This window comes from Neovison vison, chromosome 13, assembly GCF_020171115.1.
Source record: "Neovison vison isolate M4711 chromosome 13, ASM_NN_V1, whole genome shotgun sequence".
NCBI lineage: Eukaryota > Metazoa > Chordata > Mammalia > Carnivora > Mustelidae > Neogale > Neogale vison.
In genome coordinates, this window is record NC_058103.1 from 133,560,957 (window position 1) to 133,579,995 (window position 19,039).

The 19,039-nt window shown below is 45.4% G+C and overlaps 1 protein-coding gene across 2 annotated transcripts in view; it reads left to right on the plus strand.

Annotated features, from left to right (window-relative positions):
• PCSK6 (proprotein convertase subtilisin/kexin type 6) overlaps positions 1-19,039 on the plus strand; it is a 189,835-nt gene that overhangs the window by 55,844 nt on the left and 114,952 nt on the right. For both annotated transcript variants that reach the window (XM_044232007.1, XM_044232008.1), the window contains exons 3-6: positions 4,762-4,872; positions 5,434-5,577; positions 6,877-6,953; positions 9,128-9,216. In XM_044232007.1, the coding sequence (XP_044087942.1) occupies positions 4,762-4,872; positions 5,434-5,577; positions 6,877-6,953; positions 9,128-9,216 (421 nt within the window). The remainder of the gene's footprint in view (positions 1-4,761; positions 4,873-5,433; positions 5,578-6,876; positions 6,954-9,127; positions 9,217-19,039) is intronic.

Sequence of the window (19,039 nt, forward strand, 5' to 3'; positions counted from 1 at the left end):
CCACAGAAAAAAATCAGTCAAGGTCATGGGGTGGTCATTAAGACTCAGTTGCACTTTCTCCTCTGAATTGTGTTTTCCATTTATTTTTTATTATTATTTTTTAAAGATTTTATTTATTTATTTGACAGACAGAGATCACAAGTAGGCAGAGAGAGAGAGAGGAAGCAGGCTTCCTGCTGAGCAGAGAGCCCGATGTGGGGCTCAATCCCAGGACCTGGGATTATGGCCTGAGCTGAAGGCAGAGGCTTTAACCCACTGAGCCACCCAGGCACCCCTGAAATGTGTTTTTTAAAAGTCTACTCGTTGTTATATTTGTAATCAGAAATGTATTCATTTAACTTCACTCCTGTTTTCAAGAAGCATTTAGTGAACTCTTTCTGTGTGCCACACAGTGCTAGGTACACTGAAATACAGTGGTGGGCAAAACCCAGGCCCCACCCGCAGGCCAGTGGGGACAGAGGGCCATCAGATGGACCCCCACTTCTGGCAGAGTCTCCAAAGTTTGTATTCATTCTGTGTCTGTTTCATCTTGCCTTTTCCATAAGAAAGCGGATGCTTGTGGTCCAGCAGAGCTTTGCTCAGCAAGGACCTTCACAGGACAGGTGTTTGCTAAGATCTGGGGAAACCAGGGTGACCTCAGTTATCCTTCCTGTGGGAGGAAAGAAGGGCTAATGGGCACACTGGGGAGTGAGGGCAGTGGTAAAGAGACATGCATGGGAGCCTAGGAGCTCTGAGGGGGACCCCCTCAGTGGCCAGCCTGGACATCAGAAAAGGTTTCTAGTATGTGTGAGGCTCAAAAGATGAATATAAGTAAGTGGCCTGGGTTGAGGATGGGTGGGGGGTTAGGGGACCCACCAGGCCAGCCTGCTGGAGATGGAAGACCGGGGGGAATGGCCTGGGCATAGAGTGAGGTTCAAGGGAAAAGGTGTGTGGTGCCCTATGACCTGGCAGAGGCTTTAACCCACTGAGGAGAACAGGGGGAGTGGTCGGGGCGAGAGCTACAGGTCTGTGCAGGAAATGGTTCCAGCCGGAGCTGGCCCCAAGAGCCACTGCCTCCAGCCTCTCTCCCCAGCCCAGGGCCCCTCCCAGAACCACCTCAAGCCACCGCAGCCCCTCCTCTGGGGTCCTGTACGTTCTCATCTCCAGTGGGAGAGGGGAGGTCTCCAGTGGGAGAGGGGAGCTCAGGCGAGCTGGAATCCCAGACCCTCCTTCAGCGGGATAGCCTCAGGGATTCTCAAAGGTTGACAAAGCTCAGCCCTGATTAAAGCCACTGTTGAAACCTGTATTACCGTCTGAGGGCAGCTGTAACAAATGCCCACACACTGGGTGGCTTGAAATAACGGATGTTTCTGATGTCACCGTCCTGAAGTCCAGAAGCCTGGAATCAAGGTATCCATTGGGCAGTAGCTCTTCTAAAGGCTGCAGCTGAGAATCTTTCCTTGCCTCTTCCAGCTTTCGGTGGCTCCATGCATTCCTTGGCTGGTGTCTGCCTCCCTCCCCTCTCTGCGTCTGTCTCTGTCTTCCCAAGGGCTGTCCTCCTGCCTTCTTGCATGGGGACACATGTCACTGGAATTTAGGGCACACTCAAATAAATCACCCAGGTAATCTCGTCTGGAGATCCTTAACTTAATTACTTCTGGGTGCACATACCTTTTGGGAAGCCACCATCAACCTCCTATAAACCTACGGAGGAAGTCTGGGGGGCTTAGTCGCTTGAGCATCTGACCCTTTGATCTCGGCTTGGGTCATGATCTCAGGGTTGTGGGATCGAGTCCCATGCTGGGCTCCACACTCAGTGTGAAGTCTGCTTGACCTGAGATTCTCTGTCTCCCTCTTCCTCTGCCCTCCCTCCCTCTCTCAAAAACAAATAAATGAATAAAATCTTAAAAAAAAAAAAAAAGAAGAAGAAGAAGAAGAAGAAGAAGCCTGTGGGGAGTGAAGTAGAATGAGCAGGCACTTTCCTGTGTGCTGTATTCCCCCTTCCTTCAATGCAGTGATCTGAAAGCTTGATGCATGATCCATTGTCTTCATACCCTCACCAGGTATCCTGAGGCACTAAATGTGTTTTATTCTGCTCCAGGCCCACTCCTTTGCAGACTTGCTTGAGTTCAAGACTGATTTTCTGAGTTCTGCGGCCTTGAAAGGTAGACCGTGTGTACCATGGTCTCTTCCCCTGCATTTTTCACCAGGAGAAAGTCTGAATGCCTCCTTGGGAAGCTGGGAAATCCAGATAGACCATGAGTGAATCTTCAGTGTAAAAGGGCAGTCTGGGTGAACTTCCAGAGAAGTATTATGAAGAATACTTGAAACCCCACAAAGGATCCTAGGTTGCTTTTTCTCAGAAAGATAATCACACGCGTCAGGGATCCCCTTATATTTCCCTGCACTTGGCTGAGAAACAAGGCAATGTCTGGAGCCCAGAGAGAGACAATGGCAAGGAAGCCCAGACCCAAGGACCACTGGCCCAATCAGCCTGAGACAGTGAGGGCCCCTGTGATTCCATCTGGATAATTTGTGATATTTGGTTCCATTGGCCTGCCAGCACTCACCGGTTGTCAAAGACTTACAGTGACCTGTCCTGGGAGAGAGAGCTGCCCCTGAGACCCAAGCTAGAGGGAGATCCCCAAACTGTGCCGTGGACCCGTGCCAGGACAGCCCACCCTCAGAACTGTGTGTTAGCGTTGGGTTTGGGGCCAGGGTGCTCACCCTTTCATCCCACCAGGGGACTATTTTGTGACTTCTGGCAACATGCTTTCCCATGTCATCTCCCTGGTGACCCACTCAAGCTTGGAAGAAGAGAGTTCACCTCCTTCTCCTCTATAACTGGATGTCCACAAGCGTTGGAAGGTGCTGGATGTTAGTAAGGTGGGTGGTGAGTCAGTAGGACAAGATGGATTGGGAACGTCCCCGGGGAGCTTGGAGCCATTAGTGGTACACGCAACGCTCTGTTTTGTAATTAGGGTGTTAGCAGATTAGGAAATATTGTCTTAAGTGTTGTGTACTGAGTAAATCTTTCTGGTTCAGACAGTGATTTATGGGGAAGTTGCAAAATGCCATCAGAGGGTATTGTGAACAAAATATCTCACTGTATAGTTTTATTTTCCATGGATGTATCTATTCACGGCAATTATAAATTATCTAGGACTTGGGGCCGAGGTTCATTTTAGTGCCTAGCCCCAAACTGTTGTTGAACTGTTTGTGGTGTTTCTAAGGAACCTGGGTGTCTCCTGGTGTTTCAGGAACAAAGCACGTAGGTAGTGGGACAGGCTGTGATATTTCTTCCTAAGCACTTTTTCCTGTTGATCCATATTGCCTTTTCAGATCAATCCCTGCCCTTACATGTGAGGCGGTATATGGGGCTGTCCTGCTTTCCTTCCTCAGGACAGTGTGGGGAAACGGAGGCCAAGAGAGGTCTGAAGGAAGATATTTTGCCCCTCTGCCTTTGGCGGCCTTTTATTCCCTTCCAGAGTTGCCTTGGGTGGCTCCTCTGGTGGCTGTGCCAGCCTTGGGTCCGAGCCTGAGGTCACCAGCCTTTCCTGGCGTCCCCCGCTGGGCCCCCACTGCTCCAACCCTTGAAGTTCCCCTCCCCCACTCCTTCTCCTCCTCGCCCCACTTTCCCTACCTGTCTGCTCCTTCAGAGCCTGCATCACACTCTGGGCGGCTTGGTGGGGGACCCCCACCTAAAGCACAGACTCCTGAGAGCAGAGCCCCAGTGCCGTCATCCTGCATATCCCCACCCCAGTTCCAGACTGAGCCCCAGAGGGAGCCATTACTGAATCAGGTGGGACCACAGTAGCAAGAAAATGCTTTGCTTCAAGGCGTGGGAATTCTTTCCCCCATGATCTTTTAAAAATACAAATAAAACAAACGTCTTCAACCTCGAAACACACACTCTCTCTCTCTCTCTCTCTCACACACACACACACACACACACACACACACACGCTGAAGTGAGTGCTTTCTATACACTCCTTCATACGCCAGTGCCCCCTCAGGACAACCCATGATGGTGCCCATTGTACAGACAAGCAAACTGATGCCAGGGAGGTTACTGAACTGCTCTCAGTCATACATTGGTGAGAGTGGGACTGTGTTTTGAATCTAGGCAGCTAGGCCTCCTGGATTCCTGCTCCAAAGTATCACAGATACTCCCTCGCAAACTCGTTTTCTTGGTTGTGAAGGCAGATCATGCCAACTGAAAATTTATAAAAACCCTGAAGATAATTTAGAAATTTTATTTTATTCATAAAGATTTTATTTATTTATTTATTTGACAGAAAGAGAGAGAGAGCAGGAACATAAGCAGGGGGAGTGGGAGAGGGAGAAGCAGGCCTCCTGTTGAGCAAAGAGCCCAATGTGGGGCTCTATCCCAGGACTTTGGGATCGTGACCCCGAGCCAAAGGCAGATGCTTTAACAACTGAGGCACCCAGAGGACCCTAATTTAGAAATTTTAAATTAGCAATAATGTCACTACCAAAGAATTACAGCTCTTAATATCTTGCCATATCTCTTGCTAGATTTTTCTCTGTGCTTATTTTGGTACCATGTTTCCAGAGGCTACTAAAAATTCCAATGTATGGATTACTGTAATTTACTGATTCTTGTACTCTCTGTAGAACGTCTTGCTTCCAACTTCCAATAACCGTTTGATCAATTTCTCCCCTTTTTACAGTCTTCACACTTGTAGCGCCGATGGAGAGGCTACAGACAATCATGCGATCCTCTTTAAAATAAATAGTAACTGCATTTCTCCCTGCCAGGTGAAATGGCTCCAACAACAAGAAGTTAAACGCAGAGTGAAGAGACAGGTGCGAAGCGACCCGCAGGCCCTCTATTTCAACGACCCCATTTGGTCCAACATGTGGTACATGGTGAGTGGGGTGTGGGCTTCACTGGCCCCTGGGCATTTGCACTGCCGTGTTGCTGGGATGGGTTCATTTCCCCCAGCAAAGCTAAATCCTCACGGCAACTGCAAACAGACGCATTTCCAATCATTGTGAAATCCCTGCTTCAGTGCTGCGTAGCACAGATGTTCTTGTGAAAGTTTTAAGAATGATGCAAAACCTCCCCAGGGTGGGGGGTGTGGAGTCTTTGAGCAGGGCAGTGAATTCATGCAAGCTCAGGACTAATTAAGCAGTGAAAAGTGAGAGCCCACAAAAGGAGATAATACCCTAGGAAAATGATAGATTGCCAGGTGTAGGAAAAGCTCGGGGAGCACTTCCCATTCACTCTTCCTGGGAATGGGTGGGAGAAAGAGGTTGTCTGCTCTGTAGGGCACAGGGAAGTGTTTCCTCCTCATTCACTTGCGCGCATAAGAACGCCCCTGCTGGGTTTGCAAGGTACGATGTGCCCATCTATGTGCCCATCTATGCCACGCTGTGGCTGCAAGGAGTCCGTGCTGGGGCTGGGCTTTGTGTCTTCTGTGCCTACAGCACTGTGGTGACAAGAACAGCCGCTGCCGATCAGAAATGAACGTCCAGGCGGCGTGGAGGAAGGGCTACACGGGGAAGAATGTGGTGGTCACCATCCTCGATGATGGCATAGAGCGGAACCACCCCGACCTGGCTCCAAACTATGTAAGTCAAGCCTAGGAACGTGCAAAGATACTCAACCATGCTAGTCATTCCATAAATACACATTTTAAAAACCATAAGGTAAATAAATAAATATAAAATAATTTTTTAAAAAATAAATAAATAAATAAAACCCATAAGGTGCCATTTCTCCGCTCCCACCCCATTATATTAAACAATACAGAAAACCATGTTGTGGGGGAGGGGGGTGTTGGCGAAACACACTTCCCTCTGTCGTCCTGGAGCTGGGGGTTGCCCAGAAGGATCGGTCCAGATGTTTGAGGAGTCACATGTATTCCTGAGAATGGGTCCTAAAGAATTCACAAACGGGTACGGAGATGGTCATCGGGCTAACGCAAGCGGCGTGAAACATGACACAGGTCAAGCCTGGGCTCTGGACCCAGCTGCCTGGGGTTCTGTTCGGGCTCTGCAGTTCACTAGCTCCGAGACCTCGGGCAAGTTGCTTCACTTCTGGGCCTCAGTGTCACCATCTGGGAAATGGCACCTCATCCGGTCATTGCGAGGACTGAACGTCTTTGTACATGTAAAGGAGCGAGCCTGGCATGGAGCGCATAGGAAGGAGGCATTCAATATTCTAATGTATTCTAACGAACCTGCATGTGTAACCAAGGTTGAGTTCACCCATGCCCTGTCTGTTGGAGAGACAATCACGCAGCCCTTAAAAGGAGCAGTTTTGCAGTCAACAATCCATGAGAGCTTTTCTGAAGTGTTTTATTTAAAAGGAGGGTGTGAAATAATACAAATACCGTAACCATGAGTGTCTAAACAGAGACACGAACATTAGACATATAAGGTGATGGACAGTCTGACACATACTGCAACACGGGTGCGCCTTGAGGACATTAAATAGAAGATGCCAATCATGGAAAAAAAAAAACAAAAAACAAATTCTGTATGATTGGACTTAGAAGAGGCACCTAGAGCAGTCCAATTCTTGGGGACAGAAAGCAGAATGGGGGTTGCCAGGAGCCGGAGGAGCGGAGAGAGGGAAATGGGTACAGAGTGTCAGTTTTGCAAGGTGAAGAGGTCTGGGGGTGCAGGGGAGTGACGCGTGAGCGACCGTGTGAATGTACTTAATGCCATTGAACTTCATACTTTCAAATGGTTAGGAGGGCACATTTTCGGGGGGTGTATTTTACTGCAATAAAAACATACACAAGATGATAGTTCTAGAACAAGAGTACCAAGTGTATGTTTTTCTCTACTTTCTAATAGAAGCATAAAAATTATTTCAAGCACGCTGTGCCATTTCTCTTCAATCACTGAGATTTCCTTTCTTAGGATTCCTACGCCAGCTATGATGTCAACGGAAATGATTATGACCCGTCTCCGCGCTATGATGCCAGCAATGAAAATAAGTACGTCACTCTGTCTCCTCCTTCCTTGCTTCCCTGTCCCTCTCCCTGCAGAATCACTATTGAACTGGCCCCCCGTAGGGATTCCAGAAGGGTGATGGGGCTGCCTGGCCGGTGTCTGGGGCTTAGCCAGGAGCCAGAAGCCAGTCCCAGAACAGCCCTTCAGGCACAAGACAGCCTCTGTGGAGTTCGCCTCTTCTTGGGGTGTCAGCTCTGCTGGTCAGCTAGAAACAGATGTTTGACCAACATTGTTTCTGTTTCCAACCTTGTCTCCATGACCAGTTGTGTTATGACAGCAGTTTGGGGGCACCTGGGTGGCTCAGACAGTTAAGCCTCTGCCTTCAGCTCAGGTCATGATTTCAGGGTCCTGGGATCAAGCCCCGCATCGGGCTCCCTGCTCAGTGGGGAGTCTGCCTCTCCCCTCACTCATGTGCACTCTCTCTCTCTCTCAAATGAATAAACTCTTTTAATACAAAAAAACCCCAAAAAACAAAAAACAAAAAAACAGCGGTTTGGCCTAGTGGAGCACAGAAGTCACATGCCTGAGCTTTTTTGTCTTCATCCATGACCTTATGGGAGAGGTGGAAGGGCCCTGAGTGATGTTGGATAGATCTGGGTTCAAGTCCAAGTTTACCATCCCTGGATGTGAGGCTTCATCTCAGTCTTAAGAGACTTTCCCGTGGAGACGATGCTCCCTGCCTCCCAGGGTTGTGGGTGGGCTGAACAGACAGGGGAAGAAACCGTGCGGGGTGTCATCTAGGTAGCTGTTTGCATCATTTTGCAAACGAAGACAGCTGGTCTAGAGAGATTAGATGACTTGTGTGCTGTGAAGTGACAGCCCTGTTGTGGGGGGAGTCAAGTCCAGCTTCGCAGACCTGGCCCTGGGACTTCATTCACTGTGTTCTGCCTGTCTTTTCTCTGCTGACTTGCCCCCTGCCCTGAGCTTGTACCATTCCTCCTGAAATATTTCGTGGAAAAGAACAAAAGACCTTTCTTTGGTCTCCCAGCTGACACAATGCTTGCCAAGGTGCCTTCTCCCTCCCATATAGTATTTTGCTTTTCTGTAGAGTCCATGGTGAGGTTCAAACACGGGTACCCATGCCGTGCTGTGCAGGGAGGCTCAGCTAGGCTGATGTGTTCAACACCACAGAGCTCAGAGTCCCCAGAGCTAGCAGAGGCCCCAGCCCTGAGGGCTGCTTTCCTGCCTCATGTCCCAAGGTCATGTCCGGAGGTGCCCTTCCTGCTCAGCCATGAGCACGCCTCGGGTGCAGGGTGCCTCATTTCCCAGCCACACATCCAGGGGGCTGGGAGGAATGATCCAGACAGGACATAGTGACCCGTGAAGGGCAGGCCTGAATCTGGGTGAGACATGGAGCTCGGTGACACTGGGGACAGCCCTGGCCCCAGGGGGTGACACGAGATCCGCAGAAGGACGGATGACTCCCTTCCAGAAGGCTAGCACGCAGACCCAGGACTATTTTTAAAGGTGGTTTTAAATTTAAATCAATGATTCTAATCCCCATGGACTCTCACAGAGATGGGCTGTTGAAACTTGCCCATATTTTGGCCTCTCTGCAGAGGAATTGCCTCCATGAAGCATGTTGGAAAATGGGGTCATTACTGAGGAAAGCAATTTGTTTTTCTGGTAATTTCTTCGCAGTCCCTCCGCCGCTGTTGAGTGTTCCAATTTCAAGCGTTCTTCCTCGGCTCCTGCTTAAGTGGCCGTGGAGGGGAGGGGAAGGGAGGGCTGTCCCAAGGTGAGCATTGGGGTGGCAGGGGCACAGGACACCCATTCGTTCTCCCTACCATCCTGTCAGCCCCACGGATGTCTACGCCGCACCTGTAATGTGCTAGACAATGTGCTGTGGGTGACCTGAAGGCATAGTTCGGGAGGAGGAAAGCCCCGGACCCTGGGTGCGGGGAGCAGAAGCCCCTCACTTCATCCTGGGATTAGGGGAAGTGCTTGCCCTGTGCAGGGGCAAGACTGCCCTGGGGGTTGGGCAAAGCTGGGCTTGAGGCTCCCTGCCGGGGGAGCAGCCAGCAAGGGAGGGGTGGGGGGGTGGGGGGGCAGGACAGAGGCTAAGTGACGCTCCTCCTTGCAGGAGACCTGAGCAATGCCCGGGACGTGCTCCCGATTGCCGGGCGGAGCCCTAACTTGGTTTTCTGCTTTGCTTCAGACATGGTACTCGCTGCGCGGGGGAGGTCGCTGCTTCAGCCAACAACTCTTACTGCATCGTGGGCATAGCGTACAATGCCAAAATTGGAGGTAAGGTCCAGGGGCACGCAGCTGGGGAGCTACGGGGCCCGCAGCAGGGGTGTCCCACCAGGGGCAACAGCTTCACCTCTGCTGGCCTCAACCAGCTGTGTCAGACCTACGCCCCCCCCCCATCTGCAGCCTGGTGGCAGGCGGCCAGCACCCCATGACTGGGGCCTCACCGCTAAGGAATTGCTCACGGTGTTGCCTGAAAAGCCATAGGGAAGGCACCCCCTTTCTTTCTCGGCCCTGCTAGTCTGACTCACCACTGTCAACCAGACCACCCCTCAGAAAAGGCCACGCTGGTTCCCTCCTGCTCACAGCCCTGCGGGGGCTCCCTGTCACTCCCACAATGAAAGTCCTTGCTCCAGTCTGCTGGCTCACTTCTCCTGCCCCTGCCCCTCAGCTTTAGCCAGGGGACCTTTGTCATAGTGTCCCCTGGTCACAGGTTGTCCTCCCAATTTAGGCCTTGGCTTGCAGCCTTCCTTCCCATCACCCCAGAGCCTCTTCCTGTCTCTCCCTTTGGCTCCGTGCCCACTCTGCTCCCCTCGGCTTGTTCGCCACGGCCGGTGGGGGACCAGGTCTTCCGGGTCCCTGTAAGGAACCTGACCCCAGGTGTTTCTGCTTCTCCTGGTTATCTTCTCTATCTAGGAGTCAGGCTTCCCTTGCTAGGAGGGGGATTTAGAGCAAAGAGTCCCATCTCGTCTTCCCCGCCTGAGCCTGGCAGTCTGACAGCCCCAACTGGCAATCCGCAGGTACTCCGAAGTAGCAGTTAGGGGCATTTCGCTGAACTGGGAGCTGAGCAGGTGCGAGCCTTGGGCATGAATGGTCCTTGAGCATCCAGCTGGCTTTGGGGTGCCCCTGTTCTCGGTGGGAACTCTCTCAGTTTGGAGATGCTCATGCTCAGTGGGCCCTCCCAAGGCACTGCCTTCCCTGCTGCTTTGCCTTTGCTGGAGTGATTGTAGCCTCTCAGGTCTACTATGGAGAGATTGGGCCATGGGTTCCCTGGATCACGCTGGAGGTTCCGATGGATACATGCCCCTAAGAAGTCTCGCTATAAACTGTAGGACCAGCCTGACGTGGATACCAATCCCAATTCCACCACCCGCTAGCTGTGTGTTCTTGGACAATCCATGTAACCTCTCTGAGCCTCGGTTCAGAATAGCAATAACTCAACTGACTCCCCAGGTCTGTTGTGACCATGAAGTGAGATGCATTGTGTGTAGAAACCACTGGCCGAGGGCTAAGTGCAAGGGGACTCTGAGCAACTCCATCCCTCCTGCCGAAATTCAGAGACAGAATAAAAGTGATTTGTGTTGCCTTGAGTTAGGGCTCAAGGCAATCTACCTTTGGAATTGTCTGAGCCCTGCACCCCAAAGACCCTGGACTGGGAGCACTGACATTTTCGGGGAGCTGTTAGAAGTACAGAAAATCGTAGTGCCCCAGATCTACTGAGTCAGGATCTGCATTATATCAAAATCCCGAGAGGGTGTGACAGCCAATGTCAGTCTGAGAAGTCCTGGTTGAGAGGGTTCTGGAGTCAGGCAGGTAGGTGACACCCACTCTGTGGGCTGCGATGAGCAAACAGAGCAGTTAAGGAGGTAGAGAACCTCCAGAGAAAGTGCCCATGAGTGTGGTTGGTTCTCACTCAGTACTCCATGCGGAAATGTTACCCCAGTTTCCCGAATTCGGAAGAGATCACTTCTTTGACCACAGGGCTTGGGAAGAGGAATATTTTTTAATTAATGTATTTCATATCTTTACGTATAATACTGTGCTAGCCACTGAGGGGAAGAAGAATAAGGATAAGACAGATACAATCTGCGACCTTCTAGAAGAAGCTTCGCATGTCTTTGGGATGAACCGTGCAAACATGAAAGATAGTATAAGACCAAGTACTGAAATGACAGGCAGATGGGGGGTTGTGGCACGGCAAGTACTCAGTGGGGGCAGAAGTGTGAGGCTGAGACACGAGCTCAGTACAAGAGAATTTGACTGGGAACAGGAAAAGTGCTTAGGGGAAAATAGGACGGTCAGCATGGAAGCATGCCACGTACGGTTACGGATAGGGTGGGGCTGGCCATGGAGATGCCAAGTATGGGGTTGGAGGCTGGCATTGACCCAGGGGACCTGTGACAGCTGGGTCTCCAAATTGCTTGTATACTGCTCCAGCCCTGCCACACAGGCAGACACCCCTTCTTCCAAGCCCAGCCCTGGACAGAGCAACCCTCAGGCATCCCTAACATGGCCTCCCTCTCTGAGTGAGCTAATACACAGGAGATGCCCATGGAACTGACCGTAAGCGTACCCTTTTATTTATTTTTATTTATTTCTTTTAGCTTTTGCTCAAGAGATTGAAGTGTATCTCCTAACTTAGTTCTAATCTATCTGGAAGTACTCAGACTATTTCATGTATTAGACATGAACCTGAACCAGATTATTCCAATGGACACTTATTCCCATGCTTTGTGCTGTTGTTTTTTTAATTTTACTACATATGTTATAAACCCATAGGCATTGTTCTTCTTCTTTAAACAGTTGACTTTAAAATCCTAATGGAAAAGGATATATTTACCTACATATTTACCATTCCCGGGGCCCATCCTCACTTTCTAGCTTTGGATTTCTATGTGGTTTCCATGTTTCTTTAGCCTGAGAATTTCTTTTCATGTTTTTTGAAGTGCAGGTGTACTGATGACAACTTATCTAAGCATTTATCTGAAAGTGTCTTTATTTCAACCTCATTTTTGAAAGAAATTTTGCTGAACACAGAATTCTAATGGGACATGTTTTTCTTTCAACACTTTAAAAATGTTCTTGCATTGTCTTCTGGTGTCCATTGTTTCTGATGATGAGTCATTTTTAATCCGCATTGTTGTTCCCCGTTTACATAGTGTGATTTCTTTTTTTCCATCTGTGCTTTGCCGGTGAGTATGATATACTTGGGTGTAATTTTCTTCATGCTTATCTGGCTTGAGGTTTGCTTGTTTTCCTAGGGGCTTATTCTTATTTTTCGGTCTAAGTCAAATGTGGAAAAATTTCTGTCATTATCTCGTTTTTTTTCAACCCTATTTTCCCTCTCTTCTCTTCGGGTACCAGTTATAGTTGTTAGATTCCTTGATATACCTTACAGGTTATTGAGGCTGTGTTCATCTTTTTAAGTCCTTTTCCCCTCTCTGTGCTTCAAATTATATGATTTCTACTGCACTGTCTTCAGGCCCATTAATACTTTCTTTTGTGGTGTCCAACCTGTTGTTAATTCCATCCAATGAATTCTCTTTTTTTTTTTTTTAACTTTCAGATCTCATGCCTTTCTGTCCTGTGATTTCCACATTTTTTTTTATTGTTCCCACATCTTTCCTGAGGTTCTTCTCTTCACCCATTATTTCTATCTTTTGTTATTGATTCTGTAACATATTTTTAAGAGTTACTTTAAAGACTTGTACTAATTCCAGTATCTCGGTTATTTCTGAGTACTTGAAATGCTTGCTTCTTCTTTTTACAATGGGTCATATACTCTTGTTTCTTTGTACATGGCTAGCAAATTTTTGCTGTACCCTAGACATTGTTGTGCTACATTGTAGAGACTCTGGATTCTGTGATCTTTAAATGCTGTTGAGTTTCGTTCCAGCAGTCAGTTCATTTTGAACATGTGGAGGTTTGACTCTTCATTTTTTATGATTGATCTCTTTCTGATTTGCCCTTAGCCTCAGGGAAGATTCTTTATCCCAACCACATGGTCTTTCCTTTCAGATTGTGACCCTTTTGGCATCTCAGAGGAAAGATTGAAATGTTTACCAAGACCTCTAACTTGACAAGAATCAAAGTCCAAATTGACTCTCCTGCAGTGGGCAGCGTCTGAAATATCCACTCAGCTCATTCAGCCTCCAGCTGGTCTTTTCCTCTTGAATTTCTGAGAGTCTTGCCCAAAAGTGTTTTGTTCAGGGATCAGCCAACCATTTGAGGGGAGTTTATATGTCCTGTTCTGTGGCTCTCTCCTTTCTGAGATTTATCTCAATTTCCAGCTGCTCTAGCCATCCTAACTCCATCCTATGACATCCCACGAGAATTAGATTGCATTTTTCCTCCTTAAGTTCTAGCCTCTCTATATACCAAGAGAACTGGGAGTTCCCATAGAAGAAAAGTGATTTAGACTTGCGTCATACTAAATATGGCTCCCTTCTTTCGAGACCTGACTCCACTGCCTGCCTCTGCCTTCTTCTGTGTGCTTTCGAATGCCCTTATAAAGTCATATTTCTATTTAGTACATCTTTTTTTGAGAATTTATCATTATTGTTTTTTAGAGTTAGCATGATGGAATCTACTCTGCTGTTATTAGAACTATAACTTGTGGTTTATGTTTCTTTACCAAATAGATGATGTTTTGGGTACTACTGCTGCATGACAGTTACTGCAAAATGTAGCTGCTTAACTAACAAATGTGCTACCTAGCAGAGATCATGGCTCAAGGTCACTCATAAGTTTGCAGTTAAGCTATTGGCTGTGACTGTAGTCTGAACGCATGACTGGGGCTGGAGGATCTACTTCCAAGATGGGTCACTTATTTGGTTATTGGCTGGAGGCCTCCATTCCTTGCTGGCTGGTGGCAGGAGTCCTTCTTCCTTGATTCCTCACCATGTGCAACCCCCGTAGGGTTCTTAGAGCATCACCATAACATGATAGCCAGCTTCCTTTTTTTTTTTTTTTTAAGATTTTATTTATTTATTTGAGAAAGAGAGAGAGAGGACAAGCAGTGGGGAAAAAGAAGCAGACTGCCCATCCAGTAGGGAGCCCAATGTATGGCTCAATCCCATGACCCTAGGATCATGACCTTAGCCAAAGGCAGCCACTTAACCAACTGAGCCACCCAGGTGCCTTTAATGGTAGCTCACTTCTTTCATTTAAGGTGATTCAAGAGAGAGAAGGAAGAAGCAGCCATGTGTATGACCTAGTCTTAGAAGTCATGTACCATTACTTCAGGCAAATGGGTCATTAAGTCTAACAAACACTCAAGAGGAGAGAAATTAGGCTGCACCCTTTGAATGGAAGAGTGTCAAAGAATTTGTGGATATGGTTAAAGTCACCACAGATAGGGCTCCTAAAAATTTGATTACATATTTATATAAATGGAGTAATTTTTTTCTACCCACTTGCTTTGTAAAATTGTCCATTTCTTATATGTTCTAGCACATTAAAATAATTAAATCAAATGAAAGAATTAGTAGAACTGTCCTAATAATATCTTTTTTTTTAAAGATTTTATTTATTTATTTGACAGACGGAGATTACAAGTAGGCAGAGAGGCAGGCAGAAAGAGAGTAGGAAACAGGCTCCCCGCTGAGCAGAGAGCCCGATGCGGAGCTCGATCCCAGTATCCTGGGATCATGACCTGAGCCAAAGGCAGAGGCGTTAACCCACTGAGCCACCCAGGTGCCCCTTAATAATATCTTTAAAGTAATATTCTTGCTGGAACATTACTAGTAAGTCAGATAGCTCCGAAATACATGTAATGATTTATCAAAGGATGGAGGAATATGGAGAAGAAGGTTAAAATATCTAGATCCTGGTGAAAATGAATTTTTATTTTCAGTATTTTTCTTAAAGATTTTATTTATTTATTTGACAGAGAGAGATCACAAGTAGGCAGAGAGGCAGGCAGAGAAAGAGGAGGAAGCAGGCTCCCCACTGAGCAGAGAGCCCGATGCGGGACTCGATCCCAGGATCCTGAGATCATGACCTGAGCCCAACCCACTGAGCCACCCAGGCGCCCCATTATTTTCAGTATTTACTGGATGTTTGCCAGATAATAGGCACTGATCTAAGGTCTGTATATGTATTCTTTTATAAGCTCCATAAAACACTTGTTATAGATGCTGTTCTTACCCCCTTTTAGTGATGAGAGCCAGAGAGGTTAAGTAATTTGCCCCAAGGTCAAACCAACCTGGCTCTGGCCCCAGCTCTTTACGTCTGCTCTTTAACAGGAATCTTTAAACCATAAATACAGACGGATGGATGGATGGGAGGGTGCGTGGGTGGGTGGATGGCTATTATTTCATTGACATTTGATCATACTGTACTTGTTTTTAGTAAAATATATTAAGATTAATTGTATGCAACTTAACATGAGAAATTAAATTAAACTGAATAATTGCTGAACTCCAGATTTAATTTTATGTTTAAACTTTATATTTGATTTATGTGAATGTAACAGAAGAAAAGGAAACTTGAAATGAAGACATTGCTGAACTTAACATAAATAGTTCATTGTGATGAAATATTTTCTCAAATAGCCCTTTAAGGTTATTAAAAACAAAACAAATCCCAAGATTGTGAAAATCATTCAGAGGCCAATGTTACTTTTTTAATGTTTAATTTGACTTATGTGAATTCAACAGAAGAAAAACAAACAACTTGAAATGAGGGAATTGCTGGGCGTCACATAAATATTTCACTATGGTGAAATATTTTCTCAAATACTCCTCTAAGATTATTAAAAAAAAAAAAGACAAACCCAAGATTATGAAAATCTTTTAGAGTCTAGGGTTACTTTTTTTTTTAATTACATGTTTCCCATAGTGGATCATTAGATAATTAGCACCTTTTCACCCTCACACCTTGACTTCAGACTTTTGTCATTGCCATTACATTGTCAGGGTTCAATGGTAATCATCTGTCATGATAATTCTCACACTTAACTTGGTCTTGGTTCACCCTCATCGTCTGCAGTACAGCTTTTCTATTCCTGAGTTATTTACTTTGATTTATCTCTTCGTTCCCTGGATTTCATCACTGAGGAATTTTCTTCAGGAAACACTAGCAGGTGCTGTATTTTCCTAGTTCTTTCATCTTTGAGAATGTCCAAAGGTTGCCTTTAGACTTGAATTAGATCTGTGTTATCTGTTACATCCTTACAAAACTTAGCAAACATCACCTTGTTTGTCCCCTGGATTCACTGTTGCTTGGAAACTTAGCTAGAGGTCAACCTGATGTGTTTTCTTTTCCCCTCTGTGGGTAACTTAACTTCTTGGCTTATATAGAATTCTTCCTTTAAACATGAGGCCCAGTAGCTTTGCTGGGCCAATTGTGCACGAGGATTATTCAATAGCAGCTCTTCTTGGGATTCAATACACTTGAAAAGATCTGGTTATTATTATTTTTTGTAATTTCAGGCAGATTTTCTTCTGTTACTGTTTTGAACATTTTGGGTTCTGTATATGCAGCTCTAGTCGTCATGTGTACCACTTACACATATATTGGATGTCTAGTTCCTGACTTCTGTATTACTTTCTAATCATATTTAACTTTTCATTTCTTTCCCATTTTATTTATTTATTTATTTATTTTAAGTTTTTCTCAAGCCTGTCCTCCATGTCTTTGGCAGTTTCACCCATGTCTGTTTTTCCTAGAGAAAACCCTAGTAAGGCTTTCATTTCTAAAATTATTTAATGTTTTCCTTCTATTTCTGTCCTGAGGATGAACACACTTGGGGCCTCTTTCTGTTGCCTCGTCATCTCTTCATTGAATATTTGTGTATCTTTGATCTCTTGCTTCAGAGAGAAATTATGTTTTCATTCAATTATGCAGAAATGTTTATGTTTTCATCATTCTCTTGTACTCGTTATGCCCCAGCTTTCCTTGTTTCTTGTAGCATTGCTGCAGTGATGTCATGCCAATCACTTTCTGGTTATTATTAATGACTGACTGGAGAGGAGACGAAGGCTTTCTCTCTAGACCAGTAAGGTGCTAAAAGATGGGGGGTGAGGGGTGGGGAGGAGAGGAAAGGGAACAGGACTACAGGCACCGAGGACTTGGGTTAACGGACCCAGATCTTTCTCTTCCACCAGTCTAGTAGCTTGAAGAGCTCCTCTCCCCTCACCAGTGAATTAGCATGAGTTCATGTTATGCTCCCCACAGTGGGGATGGGGCAGAGCTGATTGTCACTTACTTTTTCTCCTCCAACAAACCACGTCACAAAACATGCCTCTTCTTAACGAAAAAAAAAGTTTAATTATTTGAGAGAGAGAGAAAGAGAGCACAAACTTGGGGGGGAGGGTTTGTTGCAGAGGGAGAGGGAGAAGCAGACTCCCCACTGAGTAGGAAACCTGCTGTGGGGCTGGCTCCTGGGACCCTTGAGATCATGACCTAAGCCAAAGTTAGACACCGACTGAGCCACATAGGTGTTCCAAAATTCCTATTCTTGGAAAGAACGGTGTAGTTCTTGGTCAGACCTCACTGTCTCTAAAATAATAGACTTTTCACTTTTGCTGTGAGACCAATGCAGTGTGGCAAAGAAACAAACCCTCCCCACAACCCCTTGGCCTCGCATCCCCTGGTCATAAGGTCCTCAGGTGCACTGCCTAATTTATGGAGAAATTACACACCCTAGGGAATCACAAGCCATGTGTCACCTTTATTGTTTCCAGAGAGGAGAGTGGGTACTTGATGTTAACTGGAAGTCTCTTTAATTTCAGAGAAATTTTAGATTTTTTATTAAGTTTATAGAGCTATACATGGATGATTTGTGCCTTTTCTCTATGTGGAATATTTCAGTAAAAATCTGTTTAAATTTTTTAAATTTATTTTTTCAGTGTTCCAAGATTCATTGTTTATGCACGACACCCAGTGCTCCATGTTTAAATTTTTTTTATGTTGTTCGATTAGTCAATCATTTCTGTGACTCTTGGATTTGGGATCTTGCTTTATTATCCAAAATAATAAATCGATTGTCCTATTTCTTCTAAAAACATAGCTTTAGAAGAACAGTTTGTCATGAAGCTTTTATGGTTTTATCATTTGCTTTTTATCATTAGCTTTTTAATCCATATGGAATTTATTTCTGTGTATGGTGTGGAGACATTTAGCTTTATTTTTCCTTTCAGGTTCTGTTACTGATCTGCACACTCCACCTTTATCCTCCATTGTTTCATTAGTTTCATTAGCTTATTTGTTTTCAATCCCTAAACAAGACTTCACTATTAGTTATTATAGTTTAAGAGGATTTTTTTAATAACATAAAGGACAAATTTCCTCTTAATGGTTCTTTTTCAAAAATTTCTTGGCTATTCTTGCACATTTTCTCTTTCAGATGAACTTGAGAATCTGCTTATCAAGTTCCATAAAAAATCCTATTGGGATTTTGATGGGGATTGCATGGAAATTATAGATTAATTGGGGGAGAATTGACATCTTTACAATATTGAGTCTTCCCACGCAGGAACATGGTATGTTTTTCTTTATTCAGGTCTTCTTTGACACCATTTGAAAGTGCTATCACTGTCTTCATATCAATCTCATGCATTTCTTGTTAGGTTTATATCTAGGTCAGTTTTTAAAATTGTGTTTCCAATTGGTTATTATTGAAATGGATATATAGGGAAACTATTGAATTTTGTGTGTTGGGTTTTTATATCTGTCCACCTTAGTTTTCTGGACTGATGCATATAAAATCTCTCTGTAAATGTAATGGTGGTTTTTATCTCACTGATAACTCTCATTTCTTTTTCCTGTCTTATTTTAATGTATAGGAACTCCTGATGAGTATTAAATAGTGGTGATTTATAGGTTTTGTTGTTTTATTTCCTGCTGTATGTTCCTAGTATTTGTAGATGTCACAAATCTACCATTTGTAGATGTCTTCTGTAGGTTTTCTGTAATTACTTTTTACTAAATTAAGGAAATTTTTATATTTCTAGATTTCTAAGAGGTTTGATGGGGGATGAATGGATCTATTGAATTTTATTAAATGCTTTTTAAAAAGCATCTATTGAGACAATTATATTGTTTTTCAAGTTTACTATTTAATCTGTTTAATGTAGTAAATTATAGTCATAGATTT